The 24,324-nt window shown below is 44.7% G+C and overlaps 1 protein-coding gene across 10 annotated transcripts in view; it reads left to right on the top strand.

Annotated features, from left to right (window-relative positions):
- Positions 1 to 426: 426 nt before the first annotated feature.
- LOC137439841 (synaptotagmin-like protein 2) overlaps positions 427 to 24,324 on the top strand; it is an 82,274-nt gene continuing 58,376 nt past the window's right edge. For 2 of the 10 annotated variants that reach the window (XM_068135992.2, XM_068135990.2), the window contains exons 1-4: positions 427 to 596; positions 3,198 to 3,341; positions 5,662 to 5,801; positions 7,733 to 7,874. In XM_068135992.2, the coding sequence (XP_067992093.2) occupies positions 3,223 to 3,341; positions 5,662 to 5,801; positions 7,733 to 7,874 (401 nt within the window). In that variant the 5' untranslated portion in view covers positions 427 to 596; positions 3,198 to 3,222. The remainder of the gene's footprint in view (positions 597 to 3,197; positions 3,342 to 5,661; positions 5,802 to 7,732; positions 7,875 to 24,324) is intronic. The other 8 variants (XM_068135994.2, XM_068135993.2, XM_068135995.2 and 5 more) reach the window with 7 other exon arrangements.

Raw genomic sequence — 24,324 nt, 5'->3', positions numbered from 1 at the left:
AACATTTTATTTTTTGATTAAATCCGTCAGGGAAACGACGTCTACATAGTACGTCTTTAAATACCTGTCAATGCTATCTTCACGAGTATCGCCGCCCTCATAATTTATTATTTGTTCCATCAAATGTTCTCGACTTCAAAAGGTTTCGTTTGCATTGGTGCGTAAATTGAACGACTTAAGGAATGAAAGAACGAACGAGTACAATTTGAAGGATTTGTCACCAACTCAGCAAAATCCTTTCCGATTGAATTTTCAAACTTCGTTTTCCTGCAATTCCTAAACCTGCTATGAGGTTCACCTGTATAACGATTCTTTGTCTTGTTGTAAATGATCACCTGCACAGGTAAGGCATCCTGTCCTTCGGTCAGGTACTCCACGCCGTGTTTTGCGGTGACACGTGACGACATGTGTGCCCACGTGTCTCCCAGCGCACCCTGAATTTCCGTGGAACTCCTGGGCTTGATAAACCAACCGCACCCGGTGAGCTCATTCGCACTCGGTCAGGTGTGTACTGGATGTGTGACTTCTTCCCAACTGGGCTTGCAGTTCACGTAGACAACGGTACTTTTTGAAACTCCACGGGCAAGTTGAGGTCGGTAAGTTACTTTTTCACGAATTGAGAAAAGTTTGGTGAAAACTTTGAACTTTCGCGTATGTTTGAGAAGACCCCCAACTCATCCCCCCTCCCCTGTCTCCCTCCCCAAGTTTTCCCCAGATTTGCGAGTTTGTTGGTGTGGTGTGATTTACCTGGTGTAACTTGCTTACAAACAACCCTTCCGCATTTCGCTTCGGTCAGGTGTTAATAGCTTGTTCTTATCTTGGTAAAACAAGCCCCAACGCGTTACTAGTGTTTCAGGGTTCTCGACTGACGCGTTCACTCGTGTAAACAAACTCCTTGGAAATTTCATTGGAAAATAATTGCACAGTAATTTTTACTAAAAAAGAAAAATTACTTATTTTTAATCACTTAGAATAATTGTTTATTATTTAAAAATTCCTTATGTTTAATTATACTAATAACTTATTATTGAAAAAAAATACTTATTACTAAAAAAAGTACTTGTTTTTAATTACCTGTAAGTAATTATTATTTAAAATTGTTTTTGATATTGGTAATAATAGTGGTCTTTACATTTGCCACATTCAACTGTAAACTGTAGCCCTGGTGAAGCACAGGCTGGGCGTTGAGCATGCTGCCCAATTGCTGGGATCCCAAAAAAAGTTTATTTTATTATTATTATTTTTTTGTATACAAAGTCGAGGCTCGTGGAAGAGCTAACACATAAAATACAAAAATATAAACATAAACACACATGAAACATAAAGGGAGCGAGAGACAAGAGGGGGAGAGAGAGGGAAGCACAACAACAGTGGAGAACAGACATTGGGAGATCTGTGGAAGAGAAAGGCCTGTGGTGGGGTACATGGGATAAACAAGATGGACATGACAAGGATTTATCTTTTTTTGTATACAAGGTCGAGGCTTGTGTAAGAGCTAACATTGATCACAAAAAAGACAGACTGACACATAAAACATAAAACATATGATAAAGGGAGTGGGAGAACAAGATGGAGAGCAGGGACATCGGGAGATCTGTGGGAGGGTGGGGGTTTGGGGGGGGTGGGGATGCATGTGAAGGGGGGGGGGGGGAAGGTGGGAGAGGTAAAAAAAAAACACGTGGACACTGCTAGGACTTCCAGGAAAGATGTCGGTATTTCAAAAAAGTGCATCTGGGGTGAATTCATGGGGGTAGAAAAGATCAAGGTTTTGGATGGGGGAAGTTAAGAGATGGTGGTGGACAGCCGTTTTAAAGATCTGGAGGGAGGAGTGGGATTGAAGAGTATGAGGGAGTTTGTTCCAGGATATTCAGGAAAGAGAGCGGAATTTGAAAAAGGTGGGTTTGAGGTGGATTTACGGGGGTAAAAAAAGTGGATTTTGGGTCATTAGGACAAAGGGGGGGGGGGGGGGTGATTTATCATCAAGTGGATGTATCAATTATAAAATGTGGATTTTAAACCTTTGCAACACGGATTATGGCATTTATGATTCAATAGTTCTTTAATGACCTTCATGTGGGGTCAGATGGGTGAATGTTTTTTGACCAAAGTCTTCCATGAACTGGCTGGCCTGAAAGTGGCACGAGCTTTTAATTGGTTCAGATTGCCAGCCATGACTCGCCTCCTCTTCGTGAAAGACTCGGTGAGATCAGATGCTGAGCGTCGAACGACTGCGGTGCTGGCATACGTGGCTTCTGGTGCACCACTCGTTGATGCATCGCCCTGCATGTGACACACCTGGCTGACAGTTTATAGCTGGGTCAAGATTCGAGGCTAGGTTAGACAGCTCGGAGGTGAGTGTGGGTACCTCTAGGCTATCCTGCCAGGTAATGACAGCCTTTAATATGAAAAAAAAATCACACAATCACCTTTAGCTGCAATGCAAACACTGGAAGACTGAACTGCGGCCATTGCATGATATTTGTGCAAATACCAGGGAGAGTTGATAAATGTATCAAGAAAACAGAATGACGAATGTCTTTAAAGAAGTAAAACCTGTCGATGTAACCTTGATGTATCAGGTGTGGTTTGTGCAAAAATGACTTGGCTCCTCATTTCACCTCGGGCGGTGGTGCAACGCCTTTAACCTTGAGCAAATACCCAAAGAAAAACTGCACATTCCGCTGAAGAATTACGTTTGGATTGCACGTTTGCATTTGGTTCTTCTTCTTCGTCACATTTTCGCAAAACTTTAAGCTTTTGTGCAATTAAAGTGTCGTTTGCGGTAGATGAGGTGATGAGCCGATAGTCTGACAAATGCAATTCACAGTCTTGCTTGCTTACCTAAGAAGAGCCTAAGTTTTTATTCTTCATTTGAAATTCACCAAGCTGATCAAATCCTCCATGGATTGGACTGAGGGTAAAACATCTGCCAGGTTCCTCGTGTTCTGGTCACAAAATGCATTTTGAGGAATTTGTAATTATTAATTTGTAATTAAACTAATTGAAGCTTCGTAATGTAATACCTTGAGTAGCTTTGCACACACCGCATATGAGCGTGGAAGAGACGACCCCACTCCTGAGGTCATTCTTCCTGACCCAATCTCACATTGTGTTGCTCCTCCAAGCTGCTGTGAAAATTGTGTGTGTGTGTGTGTGTGTGTTTAAAAACTGTGTGCTTTCCTTCCCCTTCGGCATAGGTGGGGCCACGGGCCACCCATTTCCATGATGTCACAACTGGATGTGTTGGACCTGTGCTTCCTCACCGAGGAAGAGAGGAGAAGGATCAAGCAGGTGTTACAGCGTGACATTGACCTGCAGAAGATCGAGAAGAAGAGGCTCCAGTAAGGGCATGACGCATGAAATGCGGGACGGAGCATTTTACCACTCTTTGAAATTGGCTTTTTTTTGTTTGTTTAACATGTCGATTCGTGGAGTGTGGAGTGTGGAGTGTGGAGTGTGGAGTGTGGAGTGTGGCTTTTTTTTTTCCCCCTTATTTTTGGTTGTATTCTACATCGAGGCACATGGTGGAGCTAGAGCAGAATGGAAGGGAACACAATGGAAAGAGAAACGCCAACAGTAGAGTATAAGTTAGAGTGAGATCAAGAGGAAGGCAGGGGGAGGACATGTTGGGGTGAAAAAACTACACACAAGCTGAAATACAGCAAGAAAATGAAGGGGAACGAGGGAATGCAAAAGAACTAGATCGGCACTTGGCAGAGAGCATACCTCCGCCAGGCTGAATAGTTTACATTTTGTATCCCACTGATTGGTCGCATCTGGATTTGGACCTGAACCAAAATCAAATCAGCATGTTATTGTCACCTAACCAACTCATCCACAACGTTTTGAAATACCCTGCTACGTATCGTTTTTGGCCCAATCACTGAAAAGTGAAGAATCACAATCGAATCAATTCGTCCTTGTCTCAGTCAAACAAACAAATAGACAGACAGACAGGGGTGAAAACACAGCCTTTGTCCACCTTCATTGGTGGAGGTAATAAAACAAACGGAACGAGGTGAGGGAGAGGGAATGAGAAATCGCAATAACCTGGAAAAAGGGAGTGCTTGGGAATTGGGTAATTTGGGGTACAAGAGATCATGAGTATGGATGGGTGTAGCGGTAAACTACCAGAGGTAGTGGTGAACAGCTGTCTTGAAGCACTGAAGGGAAGAATGGGAGGGAGCACTAAGCCTGGATTTTGAAAATTTAACAAGAGAGTTACTGGCAGACCGTGCCCCCCCCCCCCCGCCCCCCTTTGCAGAAACGTGGGGATATAACCAGGAGAGGGGAGAGGGTGCAATACCAAAAAGGAAGATGTGGAATACAGAGGCCACTAACCTGTCTGAAATGCGAAAGTAAAAGGCCTCCACACTCAAATTTGTTGTTGGAGATCCCAATGTTTTTAAGAGCTTTTCTTTCCACTGCAGTGAGAATGATAAGGTGTGGGGCAGGGGCACCAGCCCAAAGGGGTGAGCAGTACTCCATCTTGCTGCAAATGACCAAGGCCTTGTAGGTTGTCAAAAGTTCCGATTGGCCAAGGAAAGACCTTACACCGACAGATGGTCAGTCGGTATCTGGCTTTGACGACCATCTTGGAAATATTGTCTGTCCAAGAAAGATCATGGCTGATGGCGAGGCCCAAAAGTTTGAGTGACGTAACCTTTTCAAGTACTTAGTTTCAAGAAGTAGATAGGAGGGTTTGCCAGCTGGTTCTTTCGAAGAGGCAGGACGAGTGTGTGGGATTTGTCAGGGTTGAAAGACATATTCCAAGTGTTGGACCAGCTTGACAGGGAGGGTAGATGAGAGGATTCCGATAAGAGCTACACACTCCGTTAAATCTGTGGACAGGTCAGAATCCACGCGTCTCCTTGGTTTGGGTCTCCTTCCTCTCCTCCACCAACCTCCAATAATATATCTTCGTTCAACAACAGTACATTAGATTTATAAATAATTTTAACATGCATTATTGTTTCACATTCATGAAGCTTGCCATCCATGTTCATGCTTTCAGGACTTGTGGATCCCTCCGCACCAAAACACGTCCTTTTATTGGTCTATAAACCCTTCATCCGCCTCTGAAGAGCATACTGTGGAATGAGGGAGTAATCTAAACTTGGTGTCCAATTTTGTGGTTTCCTTGTGAGAATGTACTTCTGAAGTGTATCACGTGAAGCCAGTCCAGTAAAGGCAAAATGTTTAATCACCGTTCAATGCTCGAGCTGCAAGCTCGCCGCCATCGCACCCGATCTCTCGCTCGCCCCGCCCCTTCCCGGAAGCCCAACCTTGCTCCCGATCAGGGATGTCTGCCCAAATACTGTAAAGCACAATATGTTAGACTTCGGAAAAGAAAAAAATTGGCCAGGGAAGGACTTAACCGGCAGGGAATTATAGGTTTTCTCTCTGTCTGCCTGTCCGTCCATCCTACCTGTGGTTTCCGCGACATTTTTCCCAAACTGTTTAACATATTTAATTGAAACTTGGTACGTGGCTTGTTACAGAACAAGTACGAGTTTCAGGGCGTTTCGTCAATTTTTCACAGAGGTATGCCCTCTTTGGGCTTAGCAAACATCACATCAATAGGGAACATGTATTGCAAAGCAATTCACGCTCTTGTTGTATTTTATTGGGGCAAGACAATTGCATCACTTTTTGTTTCAGACGTGTGCAGAAGAAGATGCCTGATGTAAAGGTGAAGAAGAAAATGACTGGCGAATGGTTCTCGAGCATAAAAGACCAGCGCTACAGAGGGAAACCTGATGGGACAGAGCTTGTTTGGAAAAGCATGGAATGGGAGAGCGGTAAGAGTGTGGTTTTATTTATTTATTTTCACAGTGATCTTGGGCTCATCGGTGAATAAGAGCATAGCTTAAATGGACATCAGTTATATAATGGACAAATGAACTGGCATAGGGGATTTTTAACCCAATGGATGAAGTTAAAGTGCGTTTGAGAATTTTTTTTGCAGGAAATTTTTACGGCATAGCCCATCGGGCAGAGCCGTCTAGAACAGTGTTTGTCCGTCTGTATGTATGTATGTATACATACATACATACAGATGTATGTATGTATACATGTATGTATGTATGTCCCCTCAAACATATACCAATCAGAGCTGAGAATCTGGTCACATGACAGAGCGATGTGATTACGTCTGATGTCATTACGGCGGTAAGGCAGGTGACTCTCCACGCACCACCATTTTGATTTATATGCCGTTCATGCCGAACATTTCGTCGAACCTGCCATATATCACAATCGCCATGCTCTACCTTTACGCTTTTCATTCAGTGGGAAACACAAACAAACCGATTGTTAAAATGACCATCAAATATCGAAAGCATCGGCGTTACGTCTCTTGCAACAATATGGTACGTATAGGCATTAGGCGTTATGACTCACCGTCCTCTTCTCACAAATTAAACCCATGTTTCTGAATACATTGGTATCGTTTCAGTAGTATCGTTTTCGTAATACTAATAATATTATAGTAATTATAACCATAACACTTTAATCCCAATGTCGTAAATGGAAAGTTGATGGATTGAAGCGGTGTAAAAGCGGAAGTAAGGAATTCACCTCGGTTTTTAATAAATAATATAATTTTTGTAATAATAATGCAACGTTATTATTATAGTAAATCTAATCGTAACACTAATCCCTTTGTAGTGACTGCAAACATACTGGAGGTTAAATATATATCTTACATATATTAAAGTAGAGGCAGTTTTGTGTCCAGCCGTCATGCTTCGTCATTACGTATATGATGTCATTACGGCGTAAACACCCGCTCACTTTGAGAGCGGCAGGAAAGGTCATTCCTCTTTGGGGTACATAGATTACAGTCGATATATGGTCGGGTCTCAAGAACATTGGGTGTGTGTTCATTTACCAAGTTTCTTGTGGAGAGATCGCCTCGTGGTTTAAGCATTCGAGCAAGCACGCCATTCAAAACAGTTAAGGAACGGCTGGCTTGGCAAGCGCTAGCTAGCTGCTTGGTAAATGAGCACACCTCCAACCCTTGTGGGGTATATGGGGTAATACAGTAGATCTTCGCTCAGTTCTGCAAGTAAAACTTACCTCATGGATGTCGGGATTCCTCCAAATTTATTTGTTTAATGTTATAAACAGCATTAGCGACTGTTTAAAAAGCTAAACAGGTGTGTTTGTGGTTTATAATATTTTACAATCCCGACTACGCCGCTGCTAGACTTTTGGTCTTGTTTTTTAGAACATTGGGTGGTACATTGGAGCATGCAATGAGTCTTAGCAGTTATGAATTGCAGGCTTTTCCAAGATTAAGGAATATTGTTGCATGGGTCGTGAACTTTGTATAACAGAAACGTGTGCTCTTGCCATTGAAGGATACAATACTCCCTGTAAGACCTGGAAGCACAGCCTTTAGATGTCTGTCATGCCCTCAGAAGAAGCACTGCACTCGGTCGTTAGGATAACTAAAGAACAGGCTGAATACTTGGCAGATCAGGGGCTGGGTGGTGGTGGTTGTGGTTGTGGGGCATATTTTCATTAATACCTTTTAGATGTTTAAGCCATGGGATATTTAATATCCACACACAAGTATTATATACACAGTTTGTCTGAAACCACCTGATGAAAGAACACAGGTATGGATCCCTGACTAGTACACACGAACCACGAAGCAGTGTATAAAGTAGTTTGTGAAACCTTTTGCCTCAAGCCTCAATCCCAATGTCTTCCGGATCTGGTACAGGCCTGAAACCTGGACAACACAGGAAGGAGCCTCGCGTACCAAAGCAGACGGACTCTTCCCTGGAGAGACGGGTTCCGCTGCAGTCAACCATACCTGCACACCTGCCTGTAAAGAATAAACAGGTTGTTGACGAATTTGGCAGGTAGGTTCAGCTGGATGCTGTTTAGGAAGTGGCATGTACCTTTCCTGAACTCTACACTGCTTTAGATGTGGTATCCTCAGCGCATTTTCGGCTCTTCTCTCCTTTTGGGATTTTCCACTCTTTGAGGGCATTTTTATGTTAATAGATTCTCAACAAGCTTAAGATTTGTCCTAAGAGCTAATGTTCTGGTATTTTGTGGATTGAACATCAGTTGTCTGTTGATGTGGAGTTTAAAGATGTGGCTCAGGAATATATTAATAATTTGCCCATTTGGTATGTAACATTGAAATTATTACCTCTGCCACTGAAGGTGTGTATGGAGGTAGTTTTCTCGTCTTCTCTGTCTGTTTGTAAGCAGGATATCTCAATAAGTTGGGGACAGATTGGGATTAAATTTGGTGGAGAGGTTGGGTATGTAACACAGACTAAATAATTCGATTTTGGTGACGATCTGGATCCGAGAATTTTATTAATTTTTTCAATTCATTCTTCACCATTGAGTGATGGGGCCAACAACGATATATAACATGACACCTCAAAAAGTTGTGGACGAGTTTTGACAAAACCTGGGGGATGAGTTTGGTATGTGATGAGAACATGCCGATTAGATTTTGGTTCAGGTCCGAATCCAGATCAGGCCCATCAGTGGGATACAAAATGTAAACTGTTCAGCCTGGCAGAGGTATGTGCTCGACCGAGTGCCGTTCTAGTTAATTAACTTTTTATTCCCTATCATTATTGTAGGATAGTTATCTTTCCCACATTATTTGTTCCTCTTCTTGAGAATAGCCATCTCCACCGCAAACCTATTTCACCACAAGGACTGTTCCAAAATGCTCAAAATAAGGCCGAGCCCTTTTAAGAGACTTCCTTGAACAGCTGTGAAACAGTTGATATCAAATATCGAGGTTGTGAATGGGGTTGTTAACAACAGTTAATCATTGCCTGAAACTGTCTTTTTCCTTGTCTTCCTGGTTTAGATCAGTTTGCAGTGCATGCCAAATATTTATAATAGAGCAGACTTACTCTAATATCTTCCAAACCTCCTTTCGCCTCCCACCAACTGCCCAAACCGCATTTCCCCATTCTTTAAGTGTTTGCCCATCTTCCTTTCATCTAAATCCATCCTGTGGTATTTTCTCAAATGCCGAGCAAACCTACCAACCTTACCCCCCCCCCCCCCCCCCCCCCGGACATGTGTAGGTTGCCCCAAGGGAAGTTGTGAGAAGGTACAAGAAAGGGGGAATTGGGTTGAAGGAATTCTACCATACTTTGTCATATTTGATTGAACCTGAACCCACAGTTATAAAATACTTATACCACGTTGGGTTCCATGTAAATGCGTCAGTAGTTTCCTTCGCGCGTGTAAATGCTCAAATGAAATTATTACTTTTGTGTGCTCCACAATCAAGGTGGCCATCTCTCTGTATATAATCCAGACTTTTTTCCATTCCTTCATTGTCCAAATTCCCCCATTGTGCATAAAAATTCAATTTTGACTCATTCATTCAGTCCAACTCGAAAATTCATTAAATTGTGCAATTTGTCATTCAATTTGCTTTTCTTCATTGCATCTTTTGGTCATTCCATTTATCCTCTGTGGCGTACAAATGATCTGCCCCTCTGCCTGGGCCTTGCGTCATCATGTTTCTGCTCATTGTTAATGCTACCTACCATGTTGTAGGATCATTTCAATTAGTCCATCAATTAATTGATTGTCATTGTGATTTGACATCGCTATATTGTGTAGGTATTGTATAATGGTGTTAGCAACTGATTTACCCATTGGATGGTAATGGTGGTGTTGATAACTGATTCCGTATTGGATGATGGATACGTTACAAATTCTCTTTTTTTTTTCACCACAGTAGTGTAGACCAGATGGCATTTTAGCTCACGTGTTCTGCGTTTTATATCTGCTGGAGTTTAATTTCTCATCTGAAGTGGCCATTCTGGTGCATGGCAGCAGGGGGGGAGAGGGCTGCATCTTTGATCATGTCATAAAACTAGGTATCCCGTTAATGATCCAGGACTGCTTTCAACTTGAGAGCTGTGATCGGAGATCACCCATTGGTCCTGGCATAGCCAACTCATAATATCAGCTAATTGTTGGCACTTGAAATTTTGCCTTTGAATGAAAACAAATGTATTTCTTTATCCCAAAACTGGGACACCACGGACACCAAGATAATAATAATAATAATAATGCATTTATTTTATATAGCGCTTTTCAGGAAGCCCAAAGACGCTTTGACAGAGTGCAAAACATAATGCATAGCAAAACATAAAGACAATTGCAAAAAAAGAAGAATCAATAGGGAAATATTCAAAGCACAAAGGAGGGAGAAGGAGAGGAGATAGTCAGGGGTTAGATGCTGTGGGTTAAATGTTGAATGCAGTGTTGAACAGGTGGGTCTTGAGTGATGTTTTGAATGTGGTGAGTGAGGAGGAGTCTCTGATGGTGTGAGGTAGCGAGTTCCAGAGGGTGGGAGCAGCGATGGAGAAGGCCCTGTCCCCCCAGGATCTAAATTTGGTCCGGATGGGGGGGGGTCAGGAGGTTGGTACCAGCAGAGCGGAGGTTGCGGGTGGGAGTGTGTCTGGAGAGGAGGTCAGCCAGGTAGGATGGGGCCAGGTTATGGAGGGCTTTGTAGGTCAAGAGGAGGATTTTGTACTGGATTCTCTGGGAGATGGGGAGCCAGTGAAGCTTGTAAAGGACGGGGGTGATGTGGTCACGGGTCCGGGAATGGGTGAGTAGACGGGCAGCGGAGTTCTGAATGTATTGGAGTTTATTGGTGATTGTTGAGGGTGAACCATAAAGGAGGCTATTGCAGTAGTCCAGACGGGAAGTGATGAAGGCGTGGATGAGGGTTTCTGCAGCCACGGAGGAGAGGGATGGATGGAGACGGGTGATGTTTTTCAGGTGAAAGAAGGCCGTCTTTGTGATCTGTTTAGTGTATTTGTCGAAGGAGAGGGTTTGGTCAAAGATGATGCCAAGATTCCGGATGTGAGGGGAGGTGGATACTGGGAAACCGTCGATGTTGAGGGCAAAGTTATGGGTGGACTTGGTGAGCGTTTTTGGGCCAATGATGATTATTTCAGATTTATCACAGTTAAGTTTGAGGAAGTTGATTTGAAGCCAGGATTTTATTTCAGTGATGCAGTTTGTCAGGATAGAGTGGGTGGCGGTGGAGATGGACTTGGTGGAGATGAAAAGCTGGATGTCATCGGCGAAGCAGTGGAATTGGAGACCATGACGGCGGATTAAGTGACCGAGGGGGGACAGGTAAAGGATGAAGAGGAGGGGGCCAAGAACTGAACCTTGGGGGACACCTTGGGGGAGGGGAGCAGTGGGGGATTTGCAGTTATTGATGGAGATGAACTGACGTCTGTCAGAGAGGTATGATTTAATCCAAGAGAGGGCAGTGCCGGTAATGTTAAAGGTGGTTAATGTTAAAGATGAAACACTTAATGCCTCCCTCCAGGAACCATAATAAAGAAGAAATAACAATAAAGGACAGCATTGTGTTACGAACGTGTCCAAATACGTGATATGTGGCCAAATCCCCTGCTTAGTAATTCAAATGTCACAAGCAAAAGATAATCATATTGACATTAAGATGAGGTGTGTGTGTGTATGACACAGGTACATTATATATATTTTAAAAATCATACCTAGGTGCACACCCTTGCAGTTCCCTTAGTATGTATACAAAGTTTCAAGTTTCTAGCTGTCATGCAAAGTCCAGCAAACACACACAAAAAAAAAAAAACACCTTTAGAGGCCATTTTTCCCCGCAAGTGGGGGTTGGCCTTTTTCGGGCACCGTGGTTGTTGTTTTTCGGTACCCTTTTTGAAGCAATGTTTTACGGCCGGATGCCCTTCCTGCCGCCAACCCTGTTTGTCGCCTTTTTACGACACACAGGGAATTACCAGTGAACTGGTACTCAAATTAGCCGACCTCGGAAGGATGACAGGCTGAGTCAACCCCCCTGGCGTTAATTCAGCGATCGACTGGGATTCGAACCCAGGATCCTTGGATCCTAAGCTGGCACCCTAGCCGCTAAGCCAACGCCAGGCTTTAAGCTAAAGTCTAGCAAACACACACACAAACATATATACACTACCGGTCAAAAGTTTTAGAACGCCTCAATTTTTCCAGTTTTTATTGAAATTTATGCAGTTTAATGTCTCACTGTACTCTGAAATTAAGCATAGAACAAATAAACAATTGGAGATAAAAAATAAATCATGGAATGATTTTGTTTAACAAAATGTAATTTAAATTTTTGACTCAGCAAAGTAGCCACCTTTTGCAGATATAACCGCCGAACACACTCGTGGCATTCTTCCTACAATGGAAATGAAATATTTTGGGTAGGGAAGTTCTTCCCAACACTGTTGGGTCATTATCTTGCTGTAGGATGAACCCCTGACCAACTAGGCGTATACCAGAGGGTATTGCCTGGTGCTGCAAAATGCTGTGGTAGCCCTTTTGGTTCAGGGTGCCAGTCACTCCGTGCAAGTCGCTGACTCTGGATCCAGCAAAAGAGCCCCAGACCATCACGCTTCCTCCTCCATGTCTGACAATTGGTGTCACAAACTGAGGAACCATCCTTTCACCTACTCGACGGCGTACAAAAACCCTGCGTGATGAACCAAAGATTTCAAATTTTGATTCATCGGTCCATAAGACCTTCTTCCAGTCTTCAGTAGTCCACTGGCGGTGCTTCATGGCCCAGGCAAACCTCTTTTTCTTATTTTGCCGTCTTAGCAATGGCTTTCTTACTGCCACTCGACCTGTCAAACCTGCAGCTCGAAGTCTTCTCTTCACAGTTGAAACTGAGACTTGCTGACTTCGACCAGTGTTAAGCTGTGCTTGAAGCTGTTGTCCTGTGAGCCGCCTATCACGCAAGCTGTTGACTCTCAGAAACTTGTCTTCTGATTTTTGTTATGGCTTTGGGTCTGCCAGACCTCTTCCTGTCAGAGTTTCCTCCAGTTTCCAATATACTACTTCCTGCAGTGCAATATTGTCCAAATAATGTTTCAGAGGGTGTAATAACAGTCTGTCCAATACTGCTTTTATACAGACAGGGGGTTTGTAATCAAGTAATTAGCAGAGGTTGGGACACCTGTCGGAATTGTTTGCATCAACTTTCAAGGCTTAATTTACTTACATTGATGCAGAACAGCTGTAAGTTGTTAACCCATTACTTGTTCCCTGAAGAAGGCCTTTTTTTACAATATAACTGTGCAATTTACATTATTTTCCCGTTTTTGCGAACCTAAACTTTTTTTTTAACCTCGAGTAGTTTACTGCTTACCTTTGTACCATTTCAGGTTATTCAATGGACATTAAACTACGTAAATTTCAATAAAAACTGGAAAAATTGAGGTGTTCTAAAACTTTTGACCGGTAGTGTACATACATACAAACACATACATAATACAAATATATATATATATATATATATATATTACATATAACATGCATACATACATACATATATAGCAAATACATATATATTACATGCATACAAGTGTACATATATATATATTACATACATACATACATACATACATACATACATAATACAAACATATATATATATATATATATATATATATATATATTACATGCAAACATACATGTATAGTACATACATCCATATACATACATATATAGTACATACATACAAGCATTTAATATATATATATATACATACATACATACATACATACAAAGACAGACAGCCATACATACACAAGTAGAAACGCCAACGAACACACACACCTACAAGCAAATACTGTTGTGAAAATCAATCAAGTCCACAACTTTGTCCCATAGGTAGGTTTAATAACAATCAGATCTCTGGCATCATCCTGTAAAATACAATCATGCAATATATATCAGGATCTTGGCATCATATAGGAAGGATCGATAATATTAGTCAAAGCAAGCAAGCCTAGAATATGAGTGGGTACGTACCATCCGAGTCTACATGTCATAGAATAATGTCGCAGGAGTGGCCCGAAGTTGCGGACGTCCGAGGTCTTATAGACGCCTCTCAGTGGTTTAAGCGAGCATCACACCTGGGTTCAACTTTGATACATTTTCACTACATTCTCCCCGCCGTTAGAACTACACTGCCACTAGGCAGGAATCAAGCGTGCGTCAGCATTAATTGATTAGGGATGTCAATCCATGTCAGTCGGTCTATCCATAGCGGTCAGGGCGGCGAATTATCCTGCCAGCACGGGTCCGGAAACTACCAGGTACGACATCCCCAAGCCCGGAGTCCCCTGCATCGGAGTAGCTGCTGGAGGCAGGTGTCGGAGGGGGCACCTCAGTGCCTTCAGGCAGGGGTGTATCTGGCGAAGGGAGGGACGGCAGATGCTCCATAGGGGGAGCTTCGGGAGAGTCCATAGACTCGTAAATCGGTTCGTCGATATCCCTATAAGGGTCGATGACCCCACAAGGGGCGAGATGGCATACGGAGACAGTGGACTCACGTCCATCTGCCGTCATCACACGAGCATGCTCGGGATTAGCCTGGAGTACCTGCACCTTATCCACTAAGGGATCGTACTTGCTCGTGCGAACCGCACGTTTGAGATAAGCCGGCCCCGGCTCAGCGAGCCAACTGGGTAAAGATCGGATACTACCCGAGCTTCTAGGGTGGTGGAACAGTCTTTCGTGAGGAGTCTGGTTGGTGGCCGCACATAGTAGAGCCCTGATCGAGTTCAGCGCCCCAGGTAGCGACCAAGCCCATTTATCTAGGCCCGGGCCAAGGGTCTTGAGGCTTAGCATGACGGCCCTCCATATGATACCATTGAAGCGTTCGACCTGCCCATTCGCCTGCGGTCTGTACGGAGTGGTGTAACTCGAAGCGACATTATTTTGGAGCAAGAAGCACCTCACTTCCTGGGACAGGAACACCGCACCCCGATCTGTATGCACGTAGGCCGGATACCCAAACATAGAAAACAAATTCTGCAGGCACCGTATGACTGTGGCAGCCGTCATATCTGCGCATGTGTAAGCGAAAGGGAATCGCGAGTACTCATGAACGATAGTGAGCAGATAACGAGAGTTACTCGACACCGGCAGCGGGCCTTTGAAAACCATCGCCAATCTCTCCCACGGTCTAGTAGCCCTGACCAGCGTCCCCTTGGGAGGGTTGTAAAAACGCGGTTTGAGTTCCGCACATACAGCGCAGTCGCGGCAAACCTGGCGGATGTCCTCAACCAAGTACGGCAGATTACCGTGATGCACAAAATGAGCGAAACACGTCACCCCAGGATGACACATAGTGTCGTGCAAAGCGCGCAGACCCTCCAAAGTTATGAGACCCGCACACGTAGCCAGCCTCGATAAGGCGTCGGCGACCAGGTTATCCTTCCCCAGGCGATATTTGATGGTGTAGCAGAAGTCGGCGAGTTCGATACGCCAGCGAGTGATTTTCTCATTCTTTATGCGTTGAGCATGTAAGGTGTCGTACATAAACGCCACGCTTTGTTGGTCCATGATGATTTGGAAGCATCGCCCGAGCAAGTACGAACACCATCGCCAAATCGACTCGACAATCGCGTACGCTTCCTTTTCGACAGACGAATGCCTCCGCTCAGCGGAAGTGAGAGTCCGCGAAAAGAAAGCCACAGGGCGCCCCCCTTGGGAGAGAGTCGCCGCTATTGCATGATCCGAGGCATCACTTTCTAAGACGAAAGATTTGCTCTCATCGATCGTCGCCACAGCGGCACCAGCGATGTCGGACTTAAGGCAGCCAAGGCAGCTGGGGTCATGGGGAACGCGTCGCAGGCCACAAGTGGGTGGAGTTTCGCGGAGAAATTTTGCACCCACTTACAATAATGGGCGAACAGCCCGAGAGCACGCTTCAGCAAAGCTTGATCGCAGGGTGGGGCCATATCGAGCAAGGGCCGCAGACGCTCCTTATCAGGAGCAACAGAGCCGTGGGTCACGGTGTACCCCAGAAGATCTATCGTGCGCATGGAGTAACGACATTTAGCCTCATTCATGGTTAAGCGATACCTCTGCGCGACCTCGAGGAAGCGCTTCAGATTCGCATCATGATGCCCCTGGTCATGCCCGCAAACCGTAAGATTGTCCAGATATACAAAGACATCGGTCAAGTTCTCCTTAGCGATAAGGTCGTCCACAGCCCTCTGAAAACAGGAAACCCCATTCGTCACCCCAAAAGGTAGTCAGGTGAACTGGTATAACCTTTGACCTGATTCAAACGCGGTATAGATGCGGTCTGCCTCGGAGATGGGGATCTGATGATACGCACTGCGTAGATCGAGAGTGCTATAGACTGAGTACTGGGCAACCTGTCATACCAGGGCGTCCATTCCTGGGAGGGGGTAGGCGTCCACCTGTGTAAATCGATTAATCGTCTGCGAATAGTCGATTACCATTCGTTTGCGATGCGCCTCACCTTGCACCACTAAGACCTGTGCCCGCCACGGCGACCGGCTAGGTTCTATGATACCTTCCTTTAAGAGCTGGGCTGTCTCTTCCACAATGAATTGCGCCGCGATTTTACCACTACCGGTGTGCAGTCCGTGGTCATATTGGGGAACAGCGACAGAGGCTCAATTTCCATCCCTGCGAGTGCACAAACAGCCAGCATATCAGTGCCACCAAATTCCATTTCCAAACGTCCGTGTCACTTAAGAAAGTCATGTCCTAACAAGATATCAGCACATAGAGCAGGTAAGACCATGAGATGTACATCTGGAAACATTCGTCCCTTTATCACCAGCTTCAATCGACATTCCCCTTTTGTGTTGAGCCTAAGCCCTTGGGAGGCCATAAAGATCTGACGGCATGTCCCGAGGATCGGCCATCCGTGTTTTTGCACCAGTCGATGATCGATATAACTATCCGTGGACCCTGTATCGATTAGAGCCTGTGCAAAAATTCCCTCGATCATAAGTGGGATGATGGCCTGGGCCAGGCCAGGCGGTCCGGCAGAAGCCGAGCCATCAGAGCGAGACGATCGCGCCTCGCGTGTAGATCCGACGCCAGCTGCAGTTCTCCGTTTGTTTGAGCAGCCTCCGGAGGGCGCTCGTGTCATGCGCGTAGTTTGAAAGCCATCTGCAGTCTTCCGTGCCAAAACAGGTGCTTGTAGTTCGTACGAGCAGCCTGCGGATGGCGCTCGTATCACGCGAGAAGTCTCGAAGCCAACTGCAGTTTGCCGTGCCAAAACAGGGGCTTGTAGTTTGTACGAGCAGCCTTCGGATGGTGCTAGAGTAGCGCGGTGAGTCTCATAGCCATCATGAGACGTTCGGATACCAGCCAAGGACAGTCGCTCCGCGTTCGGGCGTATTTGTGCCATTTGTTTTGGCGGTCCAATGAATCTCACCAAGGTCGAGCGCGCAGCCAGGGGCCCACGAGGAGGTACACCGCTCATCAAAGGCGGGTGAGGCGCCCCGCTCTGTGCTCGGCCCTTTGGCCCGGCGATAAGCACATTCATTGTTGCGCGTGTTCGTTTGCCCCGCACAGCTTTTCGGCACCCTTTTGCAAAATGCCCTTTTGTCGAACACAGATGACATATCGCCTCCCGAGCCGGGCATGCCGACCGGGGATGTTGTCGATTCCCGCAGAAATAGCACGTAGTGTTTCGTCCGGGCTCTGGACCCGCAGCTGCAGCTGCCGCCAAGCCGGAATCAGGGTCCTCTTCGGGAGAAGCCAGGGGTTCCGGCAGGGATGCCGTGTCGGCTTCCGTGTCATCGGCGGTAGCCCTCTCTGATCGGGCTTGACGAGAAATCCCCGCAGTGACACGCATGTGATCGTAAGCGTCAGATTGTTCACGAGCTGTAGTGTAGACGTGAGCCAGCCGTAAAGCTTCCGTGAACGTCAAGTCCTCAACTTCAAGAAGCCTCTGTCTAACGGTAGAAGAGCCGATTCCTGAGACAAAAGAATCGCATACAAGGTCGTCCTGTACTTGCTCGTGTGTCCGTACCTCCTGGGCACTCTCAGCGAGCAGACGTCGCAGCTCTTGTGCGAAGTGGTCTAGCGACTCTGTGGGCTGTTGAGTCCGCTTTGCGAGCAGATGCCGGGAATAGACCACGCTTCGCTTCTTAATGTAAATCCGTTTTAGCTCCGTCACCGCAGCATTGAACGTCATACACTGCTCGATTCCCCTGTAGACAGTATGGTGTACTTTAGTCTGCAGTACCTGTAATTTTGTTTCATCAGTGACATCGGCGTCCTGGGCTTTGAACTGATTGTCCAGGGACTTTAGCCAATGCGTCAGCTCCGAGGCCGAATCTGTTGCTTGTGGGTCGACGGCAGAATTGCGGCACCTGGATCATCTTGTGTCCCGCCATGTCCGCCTCTTGTCCTCGAGTGGACGGTAGACTGATTGTTATTAAGTGTTGTGAAAATCGATCAAGTCCACAACTTTGTCCCATAGGTAGGTTTAATAACAATCAGATCTCTGGCATCATCCTGTAAAATACAATCATGCAATATATATCAGGATCTTGGCATCATATAGGAAGGATCGATAATATTAGTCAAAGCAAGCAAGCCTAGAATATGAGTGGGTACGTACCATCCGAGTCTACATGTCATAGAATAATGTCGCAGGAGTGGCCCGAAGTCGCGGACGTCCGAGGTCTTATAGACGCCTCTCAGTGGTTTCAGCGAGCATCACACCTGGGCTCAACTTTGATACATTTTCACTACAAATACACCTACAAACGCATACACACAAACTATTTTATTAGTAGAGATCAATCTTATCACACATTTGGAAACAGTACATGTAAATATTTGATAGGTTACCATGGGTGTTCAAAACTCTCTCAAAATGAGACTAGTCCAAGAAATGCCAACTTTACAGGGGCAGGGACTCCCTTCTCCTCCTCCGCCCTTCTTCACCAGTTTACTTTACTAGGGCATTGCCCGTACGTGGGTGCCCGTTCCTTGCCAAAAAAAAAAAAAACGCTACCCGTACGCTCTACCCCGCCCGTACGCCCGTAAACAAAAAAAACAACGCTCTTCGCTTCCGCCCTTCGCTCTGACTGAATTGGGAGAAATAATGCGCATATGAAATCGAGAAATTATTATTTTCTCCGGAAGAAATCGAATTACGAACCGTAACGTAATGGCGGTCAGCTCGTAACGCGCTCAGCTCCGCTCGTTCTCACATCGGCCACGCCTACGCAACAAAGCGTTCTGTGATTGGCTGCCGGACCGGAAGTTCGCAAATCGTCGCAGTTACGATGAATCGTTTTAATTTAATCGCAGTTTGAATTCGTTTTAAAACATAGTTTAACGGCAACATAGTTTTCCAACGTGAAATAAATGAATACGCTCTCAAATGTGCCGTCCGAGGTAGAGTCTGATCGCCACGTTCGGCACACGTGATAGCTCGCTGCTCTCTGATTGGTTGAAGCGTTTTTTGGACATAGCTCGGTAAGTACTTGTCCGATTAATTTAAAACCTTGAAAAGGCACATCCTCGGGTCCCCAGCAATATACCTGGCAAGTTTAAAGTATATCGGACCCGTGGTTGTCGAGAAACAGCGGTCACAGACAAACACACAGACAAACACACAGACACACAGACACACAGACACACAGACACACAGACACACAGAGATTACTGGAATTATAGATAGATGAGTAAGAATTCATACACTGTTCATAAATTGTTCCCTTTACCCAGCTATAAACTTTCACACCGGTGGTTTGCAATAGAGTGATGCATCGATGTGTGCCCCGTCCATTGAAAGGAGTTAACCCAGAGAACCTGTCTGCTAGCAACAGTTGTCGGTGGACTATAAAGATCCGTCTATCTTTCACAAAGAGTAAACGAGTTATCTCCGGGCACCATGACCAAATTACAAATTCCTCTCCAAATGCCTTCAGTCCGTCAGGCTTGGAAAGCTGGTTTGGGAATGCACAATGGGCCAAATACGTTCTCGGGCCGTCCCCACAAGAATAGGGGAATAATTGGCATAGTAGTAGTAGTAGTAGTAGTTGTTGTTGTTGTTTTTCTTTTTGTTGTTGTTGTTGTGTTTTTCTTTTGTTGTTGTTGTTGTGTTTTTCTTTTTGTTGTTGTGTTTTTTTCTTGTTGCTGTTGTTGTTGTGTTTTTTTCTTTTTGTTGTCGTTGTTGTTGTGTTTTTTTTCTTTTTGTTGTTGTGTTTTTTCCTTTTTGTTGTTGTTGTGTTTTTTTTCTTTTTGTTGTTGTTTTTTTTCTTTTTGGTAATGTCCTAGGTACAGCAATAGACAATAGTCTGAGTTATTTTGCTCTCTGAAGCAGGTTCTCCTCAAGGATTTGCCTGTATTTGGTTCCATTCATTGTTCCCTCTATCCTTACAAGTCTCCCAGTCATGAGGACCACTGAAAAGCATCCTCATAGCATGATGCTACCACTACCATGCTTCACAGTAGGGATGGTGTTAGATGGGTGATCAGCGTTATTCGGTTACCGCCAGATGTAGCACTTTGTATTCAGGCCAAATAGTTCATTTTTTGTCTCTTCAGACCACAGAATATTTTTCTTCATGTTCTCAGAGTCCTTCACGTGCATTTTTGCAAACTCCAGGCATGCTGTAATGTGTCTTTTTCTCTGGAATGGCTTCCGTCTGGCCACTCTCCCATAAAGCCTAGATTTGTGAAGTGCTGCAGAAACTGTTGACATTCTGGCAGGTTCTCCCATCCCAGACAAGGAACTCTGTAATTCTGTCAGTGGTCATTGGGTTCTTGGTCACCTCCCTGACCAAGGTCCTTCTTGTCTGGTTGCTCAGTTGGGTTGGACTGCCAGCTCTAGGAAGGGTCTGGGTAGTTCCATATTCTTTCCATTTCCTAATGATGGAGCTCACTGTGCTCTTGGGAACTTTCAACACTCTATAAATTATTTTACACCTTTCCTCAGATCTATGCCTCCTCACAATTATATCTCGGAGTTCTACGGACAGTTCCTTGGACTTCATGATGGAGTTTCTGCTCTGACATGCACTGTCAACTGTGGGACCTTATTAATATAGAAAGGTGTGTTTCTTTCTAAATGATGTCCAATGAATTGAATTGGCTGCAGGTGGACCCCGTAAAGTTGTAGAGACATCTTGAAGATGGTCAAAGGAAATTGAATGCACCTGAGCTCAATGTGAAGTGTCATAGCAAAGGGGTTGAATACTTGCTGCCTCAAGATATTTCAGCTTTTTATTTTTAAATATTTTGTAAAAATTTATTTCGAAAGAAATTCCACTTTGTCATTATGGGGTATTATTTTTAGATCAGTGTGTGTACCCCGGTTTAGAATAGATACACCGTATCCCTGCGTGTCGTAAGAAGCGACTAAAATGGTTGGCATCAGGAAGGGCATCCGGCCATAAAACATTGCCTCAAAAAGGGAACCATGACAATAACAGTTACATATGGGCAGGGTACAGCCCGAAGTACCCCGTGAGGGTCCTCACCTCTTCTCGTCAAAAATCAAGGTGGGGAACCCGATTGAAGCAAGGGTGGAAATCACCCCATTTATGACAACGAAACGTCTGATGCCCCCACGTGGAGATCGGTTTCTGAGGTTTGGGACATGGAATTTCGGGACAATGACAGGGAGATCAGGAGAAGTGGTGGAAGTATTGGTCAGAAGAAGAGTGGCCATATGTTGTGTGCAGGAGACTAGATGGAAGGGAAGTGGTGTGAGAATAGTGAAGGGTAGGCACGGACAGAAATACAAGTTTGTGTGGCAAGGGTGCCCGGAAGGCGTGCATGGTGTTGGTGTCCTGTTTTCTGAGGAGTTTATAGACAGTGTGGTGAGTGTGACTGGAGAGTGAAAGGTTGATGATGGTGAAAATGATGATTGGAAAGCTCTTGGTGAACGTCATCTCGGGATATGCTCCGCAGGCTGGTCGGAGCGACGAAGAGAAGGACAATTTCTGGTGTGCAATCGAGAAGCTGATGGAAAATGTGAAAGATTAGGAACTTCTTGTGGTAGGAGACCTAAATGGGCATGTGGGAAGGAGTATGGATGGTTTTGAGGGAGTTCATGGGGGTTACGGATATGGTGTGAGGAATGGAGAAGGTGAAAGGATTTTGGAGATTGCTGATGGAGCTGGTTTGTTGATTTGTAATACCTACTCAGTTCCAGAAAGAGGATAATAGTGGTGGGATAATGAAGTTGGAAAGAGGATTGACGAGAAGAGGAAGAAGTTCAAGGAGTGGCAGAAGGCCAAGGATACGGGGGAAGAAAAGGCAGAGCATGAAAGTTATAAGGCAGCCAAGAAGGTTGCAAAGAAAGAGGTAGCAAAGGCGCAGGAGGCATGTAGGAAAATGTTCGGAGAACGCTTGGATTCGGAAGATGGTCAGAGAGCGGTATTCAGGATTGCAAAGCGGATAGCGAAAGAGAGGTGTGATGTGATGGGGGTGAGTTGCTTGAAGGATGAAGTGGGACAAATCGTTGTGGACCCAGATGGAATTAAAGGAAAATGGAAGAGATATATGGAAATGCTGTTGAATGCAGAGAATGAATGGGATGGCAACATTAGAGAGTAACACAGTTTTAGGACCGGCAGAGAAGATAACTGAGCAGGAAGTTGAGGAAGCGATTTTAAAAAATAATGAATGAAGACAAATGAGAGGATGAGAGGAAGACAAATGATGAATTGCGAAAGATGATGGGAATAGAGCCTGTGATGGATGCTGTGAAGAGAAACAGGTTGAGATGGTTTGGTCATGTGTTGAGGATGGATGAAAGTGACTGGTTGAGAAGAGTGATGTAAATGAATGAGAAGGAAGTAGAGGACGGGGAAGACCGAGAAAGACTTGGCTAAAGGTGGTGGAAGAAGAAATGCGGGCAAGGGGGTTAAACAAGGGGAGATGCAGAAAATAGGGAAAAATGGAGAAGATTGTCATGGGGGCCGCAAGGCTAACTCTCGCTCTAGCAGGGAAAATGGCCTTAAAATGCCTGTTGTTGTTGTTGTTGTTGTTGTATGTGTCGATCAATGACAGTTTTCCTTTAGTTTAATCCATTTGTAAATTCGGGCTCTAACACAACAAAATGTGTAAAGTAAAGGGGTGTGAACACTTTGTGAAGGCACTGTAGTAACGAGCCAAAGGGGACATACAAAGACTGTACACATTCAAGCAGCGAGACAGGTAGGGCAGCATTTTACAACTTCTCGAGCAATGACATTCTCAGGCCTCTTGTGATTATTAACTCAAGACTGTATTTGAAGTCTCAGCCATTTCTTTTTGAAAATCCAACGAGACATTGTTTGTTTGTTTTTTCTGTGTTTGTTATTTTATTCTCCATCTCCTTTTAAAGGATAGGACAGCGACTGGATAGGATATTGTTTTTGAGCTGCGCTCTCCTGACAAGTGTGAAATAGGCATGCGACGGTTTGATTTTGAACCTGAATTGTTACACCACATGTTCCCATTTCCCAAGGCACAATAAAATGATATAATGTCAAAGGAAGGGAGGGGTCCTGCCACGTTGCCTTATTTGATCCTTGTTGAAGAATTTTGTGGAATGACTCTTCAAACCGGTTTTCTGACTGCCTTTGATTTAGAGCTCTAAGCTTTAAGGCTTCACCAGGTTCTGCCACGTTGTTCCTCTGTTTGATGTCTGGGTTAAGTCCTCTAAATATCTGGCACAAATGGATTCTACATTTATGGCAAGCTGGTGGCAAACTTGAAAAGTGGGAAGAGGAGGATTGTAAAGCAAAGAAGACTTGTGAACAGTTTCCCTGTCGCGATTGATTAAATCCACGATGCAAATAATTAGTTGCCTTTGCATAGATACCTGGATACTTATCATCAGCTTATTTTGAAATGGTATTACTCCTGTATGCATCCACACCCTTGTGTACACTTCATGGGTACTTAATCTGGGTTATCTTTATTAATTCTTTTCTTTTTAGACTATAAACAGGTTTTCATCCCACAGGCAAGAGATTACCCCATAATTGTTGTCACTAGCAACGGGACCCGCCCTATGGGCGGGGCTTCAATTGGGAGGCCCAAATGAAAAGGCAAAATATCAGAAATTGAAGGCTTTTTTATTTTAAACGATTCATATAAACATCCGTTGAATCATATCACACGCAAATCATCAAAATCTAAACAGTATCTTTAGAATTTCAATAAAAGCCACATCACTGTTCATATCGGTAAATATTATTCCATCGTGTTTCCAATCGTGATCGATACACTATGAATATGATCGTGATGATCGCGATCGTCAATCGTGATCGATAATCGTGTTCACAATCGCTATGTCGTATGTACTCCCGATACGTGTATCAAATTCCCGATACGTGTAACTGTACTACATCAACAGTTAAAACGATTTTGAGCCGATAGCTGTTACGGCCTTGGCAAGATCGATGGAGACAGCGATCTGTTAGCGTATTCACCGCCCAAATAGCTATGTGGAATTCTCTCATGTAGAGATTAAAGGTTACGGCT

The sequence above is a fragment of the Myxine glutinosa genome, chromosome 14 (genome assembly GCF_964187855.1).
Source record: "Myxine glutinosa chromosome 14, kmMyxGlut1.1, whole genome shotgun sequence".
Lineage (NCBI taxonomy): Eukaryota > Metazoa > Chordata > Myxini > Myxiniformes > Myxinidae > Myxine > Myxine glutinosa.
This window is presented reverse-complemented; position numbering and strand designations above follow the sequence as displayed.